This window comes from Buceros rhinoceros, unplaced genomic scaffold (genome assembly GCF_000710305.1).
Source record: "Buceros rhinoceros silvestris isolate BGI_N320 unplaced genomic scaffold, ASM71030v1 scaffold11025, whole genome shotgun sequence".
NCBI classification, from domain to species: domain Eukaryota; kingdom Metazoa; phylum Chordata; class Aves; order Bucerotiformes; family Bucerotidae; genus Buceros; species Buceros rhinoceros.
In genome coordinates, this window is record NW_010412286.1 from 14,363 (window position 1) to 24,578 (window position 10,216).

Below are 10,216 nucleotides of genomic sequence, written 5' to 3' on the forward strand. Positions count from 1 at the left end.
CAGAACAAGTTTGGTGAACTACAGCTGACTGTTTTTCATTGTAACACTTGTAGTTACGTTCCAAGATTTAGAAACCTTTACTGGACTTCAGAAAGTTCTGTCACTTATTTTTAACAATATTTGTCACAGAATCATCTGGTGGAGACACTTGGACCTCTCACTAATTTCTGTTTATGATTTCTAGAATAGAGCTATCAAACTAATTCCCTGTATGAATTTCTATTTGAAGTGTAAAATTTCCAGAGCAAAGAGTTTAGTCTAGAGGTACTTTCCAGTGTAGTCCTATCAAAGAGCAAGTGATGCCACCTTCAGAGTAAGGCGGCTTCCTTCTATTTGTAGAGCATTGATGGTTGCTCCTACCAAGGAAAGGGTTCTTTGCTTTTATGGGATCAATGTACATATTTCTTTAAGTCCCAGCTAAAGCATGCTGGTAATTTAATGAAGCAGTTATTAAAAAAACTAGAAGTTAGACACAAAAGCCTCCTGTATTTTCTTACACAGAGTAATACAACAGCTGTATCCAAGAATTTGTAGGTGGTGTTCTCATGCATTAACACCCTAACTGCCCTCCTGTGTGGCTCCTATAGCTATTGGGAGGAGAGAGTTACCTCTTCCATTCCTTTCAGCAGGTTAGTCAGGAGGAAACCCGTAAGCTGGCAGTCCAAAGTAGAAAACATCACATTCAAGAAGAAAGATCATTTAGAACACTGTTTAATGGGGGCAGCTCTAACTCCATGTGCTTAGCTGAAATAGAAAAGAAACAGAAGACAAGAGATGAGGATCTCTCTGTATGTTAATACTAAGTGAGCCCAGGATCTAGTGGTATACACCTTAGTTTCCTCTGTTCACAGCTCTGGCCATTCCACTACGTCAATTAACCTTGGGTCACAGGTTGTCACAAAGAACAGTTTTTCAGAAGCAAGTGGTATCTTGTGCTTCAGAGTGCCCCTCTCTGGATCTTGACCAGGACAACTAAAGAGGCATGAAACACACTGAAGCCTCTCCTTGATCCCTACTATCAGCTGCCCATCAGTGCTCTTTGTTCCAGGCTAGGTAAGTGTACTTACTGGTTTTACATAGGGGCAGACAAGAGAGGGAGTATGAGACCTCAGCTGAGAATAAGATATACCTCTGCAAATCTGAGACCACCCCGCATCACCAGCCCAACTAAAAGGGCAATTGCCCTGAGGCCATGAGTTGCATCAGGTCAGGATCAGTATCAGCACCTCTGTATCCATTATCCACCCTGTGCAAGTGCCTGCCTCTGCCCTGGTAACCAAGCGAGCCAGGTGGGGCACACCTTACTGGCACAGCCCTCCAAAGCTCCCATCTGACTATCAGCCCATGCTGCTGCTCTTTCCGCTCCTGCATGCAGTGGTACACAGACTGAACAGCAAAATAACAGAGCTTCTGATGCCACCTTTGCTCTGTATGCAAAAATAACAAGTACAGGCTGTGGCATTTGTGTTTATCTAGAATGCATGGATGGGACACAGATGGGATTACCCAGACACAGTTGCAAGCTTTGTTCACCCCAGACAGCTTCTGATGTCATCTTTTCAGAATAGTGAGGGGAGTGGCGGCAAGCTTATTTACACAGCCATAGCTTAAAACAAAAACCAAACAACCCCCCCTCCCCTCCCAACCTATAACCCAAAACCTTTTTTTAAAAAGGAATTGTTCAATTACTCTCTTCTCAACACCCAAGAATACTGCCAATAGCTCTGATCACGTTTCAAGCGTACTACTCTTATGGCTATTCACTAAAGTAACTAACTAAAAAATAGAACTCACTTATTCCTTTTGAGGATAGGCAATCTCAGACAGACTTTTTGAGGTATGTTTAATGTCCATTCAATTGCATGCATGAGTTAGAATAATATTCATTTGGAAAAAAGAAAAAATCTTGATGGCTTCTCACTGTGTATTAGTGTCACGCCAGTACAAGCATTCAGTATTTTTATTGCCTCATGCACTGAGGTTTTCTGCAGTAAGAATACAATGAAGCTATCAGTAAAAGATGAGAATGTAATGAAATGATAATGAACATATAATTTCATAGTATTAGGCTTGTAAAACTTTATTTTTAAACTCTGAAAATTATTTTTTAACTCTAAAAATTATTTTTCCCCAACCCACTTAAATACAGGAAAGCTAAAACACAATCCCAACTGACAGAAAACAGGCTGTAGTTCAGAGTTACATTCTGAGTAAAACAGTGGAATAACAACATATTCAACTATACTACCTATATATCAAATTTCTCTTCACAGATATTGTGTCCATGTTCTTCATAATCTTCTCTAGTTACTACCATATCTTCAAAATCATCATTTTCAGAAATGAGCTTCCCACCTTCCCAAGAATAAGTAATAGGGCTGAAAAATGAACAAAGTTATTGTTACTCATCTCTAAATTCATTTAAAATAGAAGTATGCAGTGATGATTTCGAATACTTTTATTTAGTCACACCTATTAAAAATATATGAATGATTGCTAAATCAAACCATCCAGCTCCAAACAAGTTATAAGACAAAGTCTGAAATTTTAACAGGGCTAACTGACTTTGCTTTTTATAAAAAGCAAGTGCCTCTTTTGAGGCAGGTGTGAAGAGGGCATGATGTGGAGATGTCCCACATGGTTAACGATTCTTCAATAATATTTAAAAATTCTTTTTAATAATTTTAAAAAGTAAGGATTTTTTTGTACTTTCAAGATAGACTTGTTTTGTCTCAGCTGTATACTCATTCTCTGCAAAGATGTTTCTCTTTCCAAATCCCTGAAGTGGCTACCTTAACAATGACATGGCAGCTTATGTACCCACTTAATGACAATACAGTCTTATTTATCTGTTTACAGTAAAAAGACTGATCCTGAAAACTCTTACTCATATGCTTAACTTGATTAGAAAAAGTATAGGGCAAGCAGGTGGTCTCTAATTTATTTGGTTTGTCTGAAAATACACTGATTTAAAACATTCTTATTGTACAATTTTGATTCGCTTAATGTTTAAATTAACCCGTTTACTAAATCTATCTTTTTAATCAGCAAAAGAAATCCTTCTTTATAGTTTGTTCTGCCAAAAAGACAAATCTCGATCTGTAGAGTTTGGAACTTACTTGTCAGGAAGAACAACGGAAACATCATAATCAGTTGGAGTAAGACATCGAACTTCAGAATAAACCCGATCTCTGAAGCCCGGAAAAAGGGTGTTTCCCCCAGTCAGAACAATATTCTTGAAGAAATGAGGCTGCATTTCTGCAAAATAAATAAGTACATCTGTAGTTAGAGACTGAATGTGTATTTAAAGATTAAACAGTTTTTCTCCAAATTTTTTATGAATTGGAACAGAAGAAAGAAATATGCATATAATTTTATGATCATCTAATGATCACATCAGTTAAACAGTTTTATTAGGAAATAGAAGAAAGTGATCAATAATCCCTGTTCTTGGTGATTTTTAGAATTTGGCTTTGATAATTACTGTTTTCATATGTAGTCTATTAAATTTCTTGTCTGCCAACACAATTTGCCTTTCAAAAGGGATTTTAAATGATGCAGGTTTTTTAGGAGTACAGAATAATAGCCTCAATGCTGCCATACTTATGTGGTATCATAAAGCCTATGAAAGTCTTCTTTGTAGTAATAACATTAATTACATCAACTATAAAATGAAAATTTCAGTATTACTTCTGACAAACAGCAGTCAGAAAGGGTTTATACTTCAATGCTTAAATTATGGAGTTTGGTCAGTTTCGGTTTTCTCATCAATTTCATTTTTCTCCCAGTGAAGAAAGATATTTTAAAACACAGCTAAAACTAACATCAAGTATATTCCATCATCGGCATCAAGGACAGAGCACATTAGAAAAGGACATTAAGAAGAATTAAGTCTACAGCAATTAACTGAAACGAGTGGAAACCAATCAACGAATCATCACAAAACTGTGTTTGCCTAACAGAGAACCTTGAGGACCGTAAGTTCTGGAGTATATGATACACACCAGAACACAGAACAGTTTACAACAAGGTAGTAACTGGCATATTGAGAGTCCTCGTTTCTTAAGACACTTTGGGTGCTTAAAAAAACCCCCAAACTAACAAAAAACCCAAACCAAACCAACAACTGCCCCTGCACTCTTACAAATACTTTTAGGTTATACCTTCAGGTAAATTCTGAATGGAATAAACAATGGCTTCAGGAATTCCCATCTCTTGAATACCAATGTCTGAAGGATGGAAGAGTATTTCTGGAACTGCAAATCTTTCATTTGTTAGACGGAGTATTTGTTCGCCAGTCTTGTATTTTCCACTTAACACCATCTCTTCCCGTGGCTAAATTAAAGAAATGAACAGTAGCCACTGCTTAAGAAGATAAATTACATCCTAGAGTATTCAGCTAACCTTTTTCATGTACTGCAGAAGTAGGCAGTAAATTCTACGCTAAGTTGTATTATCAGCAAATCTTTTAAAAATAGTACATATTTTGGCATAAAATCTGATGTGACTTTGCTTTTGCTAACTGCAATTTTGCCTGAAGCAAAATAAAATAAGTATGCATGAGAGTGGCCTTAAAACGCTGGCACTGCTTTCGAAACTATGGCAAACTCAGTAAATAATTGAATTCATGGGTATGAAGACTTTTCAGACTCTTCTATAACATGACTTTGAACCCTCTACCTGTTAGTGTATTTAAATGAAATTCAGAGAGACTTACAGAAAAAAAAAGTATCAAAGAGAAAACATAACCAACTTAACTTTAAAAAAACCCCAACAATAATGATACAGATAGGTTGTACGAAAGAGCACAAGCAGAGAAAACTACAAGTATTAAATAATAGAACATAAACTGCTATGCTGAAAAATGGTACTTAATTTTCATCTCCATTGCCTAAGGAAAACTTTACCAATTAATACACAACACACACAAAAGTTACAATACAGCATTAGGAAAAAAGAATATATTTTTAACCTCTCTACCAGACTTGTGCAGGGGAACAGTCCAAAAATACTTCAAAAACCATACTATCATTACCTTACAAAATCCTTTTTTGATTGTGCTGAAGTCTGGCAAAACATAATCTACCATTACAGTATTTTCCTCTCCTTTCAATCTGAAAGAAGAATGTAAAATACAACAGAATAAAGAACAAGTTCTAAATCCCAACCATTTTCTACTGACAAGACTTCCTTTGACTTCACTGGAAAATTTTCTGATTAAGAGTATAGTTTTATTTGTCCATACAAACAAATTATTCAGAAGTACCAACTTTTACATTTAGTACCATCATATACATACTTGGCAATGTCCATGTCCTTGTAAAAGTCTTGAGAAACATAACACACGTCTTCTTTCACCTGATTAATTACATGCGTTTCATCCATAACATGTAGCTGCCTGTGAAAAACAAAAAACAGAAACACAGAAGTTTGAGAATAATTAAGTTGTAGCTTTACCTGTCCAGTTTGACACTGAGGATGAGCAACCATAGTTTTTAAATGGCCCACAGAAAGCCACTGTCCCAATACCAAAAATTTGTAGTCAATTTACAAAAGCATTCCTGGCCTGCTGGAGTTTAGTGTTTTCCTATTTCACAGTTCAATAAATACAAACAGCTACCTGCATTTGCCCAGTGTCTTCATAACAAGTAAAGTCATAACGCTGAGGTTAACTCAACCAGGAAAGACCTGTACCTAGATAAAATTCCAGGCTAAAGCATCCTGTTGAAATGTTGATTCTACTGAATTTTATTTGTGGACGTGCTAGAATCAGTTAGCAAAGTCTCTGGTGGTCTGCTGAGACTTCTCATAATATGTAAGGAGTTGTATAATTAAGAATACACAAATAACCTCAGCAACTCCAAAAGCAATGGCATTTCAAAAATTAAAATCCTAATTCTTAAAGAGTTTAAGATCTTCTCAATTAATCTTGATCTTAAGGTTAAGATGGCAGCTAGCAGATTGTAACAGACAACAATTCAGTTCTCCTTTAAACAGCATTTAATCTGAAGTTCACAGGACCAGTAAGAATATCCCCACAGACTTCTAGCTCATTTTATACCAGTCTCAAGATGGTGATCAGAATGCTTTACCTGTAAGAGATTATCTCCTTTAGATGGTTGGTTAAGAGTTTTCCTCCAACGTTAATCCTACAGAAAAGGAGTAACACAAGGAATTCTGTCATTATTAATTTCAGGCATAGCAAACAACTCTTTGAAAAAACACATACTGCAGTTTACCTGATGATTGCCTCTTTCTTCTTTTTACTTCTACAGTAAGGTACAATGTGTGTAAAAGAGTATCCGCTATCCACAATGATACAACATAGCTCAGACGGATTATCCCGGAAATACCGGTGTGCACTAAGTGCTCCAGCTGAAATACAGAAAATTTCATTCATTTCTTCTGTAAATACACACTTTCAGAATTTACATCAATATGAAAGTGTACTTGCTTCCTATTTTAAACAATTTCGACAGACTTCCAAGACCTGAGTACAGCCAACACATTAAGTAATTTTGACAATGAATAATATTAAGTATCATATATGCCCCCATTTATTCTTTTTCAGTAATAACAGTCCACGTTCAGTTTCCTCTCTTGAAGTCCAAGCAGACTGATCATGCTACTGTTTATCAAACCCATCTAAAGGAGTATCCCATGTCCAGTTATCTTTCAGAAAGGTCGTGATGTTATTTAGACATTCCCTGTGAGATACAATACATGTAATGCTGCATTTTATTTGCTAATACAAAATAAAAACATAAACACACTCCCCACCCCATCAAGAAAAAGGAAAGCTATCAAAGGGCCCAAGCAAATTTTTGGTAGTCTTTCTCAAATGCTATCCTGTTTCAAAATCTACGCATTATCTCTTTCATCCTGACTCTCCTTAAACTTCCTTTAATTACATACCATGACACTCTTAAGAAAGTAGTCTAAGAGTATAGCTGGAATTTCTAAACGATAAAACATTTAACCCAGTTAGAATACATACAGGAGTGTGTTACTCAAGAGCCAGGAAGGAAATGAAGCAATCTCTTTTTACTGTCTTTATATATATGTGTGCGTGTGTATGCATCCATGCTTACTTATTTATTTACTTATTTAAAAGGTTAACCTTCAAAATATATAAATGTGAACTAGAAGGAGACAGACTCACCATTTACTCTCAGAACTGCTTGAAACTGATATTCTTCGAAAAGAATTTCATTCATGGATTCTTGTATTGAACTGAAGTTAAAATAAGGTTCAGTGATAATAATATTGGTATCCACAAAATCCACCTATGAAAAATACATTAAGATTGTCATTACACATAACTTAAGACATTAATGTGCTACTACTGTATTTTGCAGCAGTTGAGGATCAAGTAAATTCGAAGACATGATTACCACTTGCCATGTCTGTTTGTAGAAGCCAGGCTTAGAAAATTCTAGTTTATTTAAAGACTTCATGAGCGGTGATATAACTTTATCAAATCAATGAGCTGAAACATAATAGAAAGGAACACCTTCATACATATATTCTGCCTCTGTTACTATCCTTATGAATTGTAATCTGACATTTTAAAGGAACACTACGATACTAATGTAAGGTGCTTTACACTAATCCTGTCAACTATAGAACAGCTCCGCACTTGCATCACAAAATTCCTTATCTCACAATCAAAGATGAATTCCAGTATCTAATAACCAAAGATGGTTACTTACTGTGTATGCCTTTCGGCCTACTGACCTAGCTCATCACTCTTTTTTTACATCACCAGTTTCTTGATCTCTACATCACATTGTACCTGTCTATAATTATTACTTAAACTCTTAATTGTATCGATGTGACTTTCTTCACACATGTGAACTGAACTCAATATGAATACACACAAGACTAAAAAATTTAAGTGTTCTTTAAATTCCTATACCAGAGCTCAAAGAAAGAATTTTCTTCTGTTTGCAAAAAAATAAATCCCTGTGATTTCTAACTGAAGGCACTTTCAAAGAGAATAAGTTCACCAGTTCTATTTCATATTTGATGCACTTATGTTAATTCCATTGGGCAACATTTAACCTACAGAAAATCTGTAATTAAAAAAAGGCTCTTACTTGATACATTTCTTTTCCAAAAAGATAATCCCAAACCTGTCTCTGGACATCCCAGTTCACCAAGTAACCCTGTAGGAATTTAGAAAAAAAAATTACACTATTTAGAAAATAAAATGATACTTAGAAAAAAATAATTACTAGAAATCAAAAAATGTGAAGTGATTGATAGACTGGTAAAATAAGGACATTTGAGAATAAAAACGTCTAAAGTCACATTTCTATGCTAAGGAGTAAACGTTACATAGGTTAAAGGATGTTACAAATATTCCCCATCATTATGTTAATTACTACACTACAAAATCAATGTAAACCGTGTTTCCTATATACATTATTCTCTCTGACAGAAACCTGTCAGCACGACCTCAGTGCTGGGGAAGGTTATGGAACAGATCATCTTGAGTGCCATCACGCGACACACACAGCACGACCTGTATGTTGTATGATCAGGCCCAGTCAGCATGGGTTTAGCTTGACTAACCTGATCTCATTCTATGACAAGGTGACCGTCCCAGTTAGTGGATGCAGGAAGGACTGTCAATGTTGTCTACACAGACTTTAGTAAAGCATTTGACACTGTTTCCCACAGCATTCTCCTGGAGAAACCGACTGCTTGTGGCTTGGACGAGTGTACTCTTCTCTGGATAAAAAACCACCAGAGAGTGGTGGTGAATGGAGTTCAGTCCAGTTGGCGGCCGCTCACAGGTGGTGTTCCCCAGGGCTCAGTACTGGGGCCTGTTCTCTTTACCATCTTTATCAATGATCTGGATGAGATCGAGTGCACCCTCAGTAAGTTCACAGATGACACCAAGTCAGGCAGGAGTGTTGATCTGCTTGAAGGTTGGGAGGCTTTACAGAGGGATCTGAACAGGCTGGATCAATGGGCCAAGGCCAGAGGTATGAAGTCCTACACAGCCAGTCAACAGCCGGCTGAAGATGATCCAGCAGTGTGCCCAGGTGGCCAAGGCGGCCAACACCATCCTGGCTTGTATCAGCAATAGTGTGGCCAGCAGGAGAAGGGAAGGGATTGTCCTCCTGTGCTCAGCACTGGTGAGGCCACACCTTGAATACTGTGTTCAGTTTTGGGCCCCTCGCTATAAGAAGGTCATTGAGGTGCTGGAGCATGTCCAGAGAAGAGCAACAAAGCTGGTGAAGGGTTTAGAGCACAAGTCCTGTGAGGAGCGGCTGAGGGAACTGGGGTTGCTTAGCGTGTAGAAAAGGAGGCTTAGGGGAGACCTCATCACTCTCTACAATAACCTGAGAGGAGGTTGTAGTGAGGTGGGGGTCAGTCTCTTTTCCCAAGTAGCAAGTAATAGGACAAGAGGAAACAGCCTCAAGTTGCACCAGGAGAGGTTTAGATTGGACAGTAGTAGAAATTTCTTCACTGAAGAAGCACTGAACAGGCTGCCCAAGGGACATGACTGAGTCACCAACCCTGGAGGTATTCAGAAGACTTTTAAAAGGGGCACTTAGGGACATGGTTTAGGGGTGGACTTGTCAGTGTTGGACTCCATGATCTTACGGGTCTTTTCCAACCTACAAGATTCTCTGATTCTCTGTTAAACTTCACACTGCTGAATTTGATTCTTGTACAATACTGCATATAACTATGTAGTTGGGGCTTGTATGAAAACACCAATTTACATTCGTCTATAGTGTTAAACTCAAGAAATCTTACTTACTTTCTGAAAAGGGAGAATATAGAAAAGCCCAGAGGGATCTTTAATTTCATCCAGCTGATTTGCCGTGAAGGTTTTCAGGCGTGCAGTCTTTGATCTGAACTGACAGTTGGGAATGACGCTGGAAAAGATTGGGAAGTCTCCTATTCATCACGATATGAGGCACATTCATTGCCTTCACACGGCTTTCACAAACACTACACTTGCAGTAATATTTTTGCTGCTGTTTTGCGTTTAACCCATTTATTGGAGCGAGTTACGAGGGAAATCTCTGACACCTCCGGTGCGGACGAGGCACCTTTTAGGAAAACCAAACCCCCCCAGCCCGCACAGCGATTTGAGCCGCCGCCGCCAGCACAACACAAGGGGCGCCGGAGGCTCCTCCGCGCTCAGGCAGGGGCTGACACACGCACCCCATGACCGCCGCGCCCCCCACGGTCG

At 37.8% G+C, this 10,216-nt stretch overlaps 1 protein-coding gene across 1 annotated transcript; it reads right to left on the reverse strand.

Moving 5' to 3' along the window:
- Positions 1–1,925: 1,925 nt before the first annotated feature.
- ACTR6 (ARP6 actin-related protein 6 homolog (yeast)) lies at positions 1,926–9,896 on the reverse strand (the record flags this gene model as incomplete). Its single annotated transcript, XM_010136337.1, has 10 exons — positions 1,926–2,378; positions 3,120–3,258; positions 4,164–4,335; positions 5,036–5,114; positions 5,300–5,398; positions 6,093–6,149; positions 6,240–6,375; positions 7,163–7,286; positions 8,100–8,168; positions 9,779–9,896. Coding segments are annotated over 10 exons (1,123 nt in total), but the record flags the coding sequence as incomplete, so codon positions are not given.
- Positions 9,897–10,216: the final 320 nt, after the last annotated feature.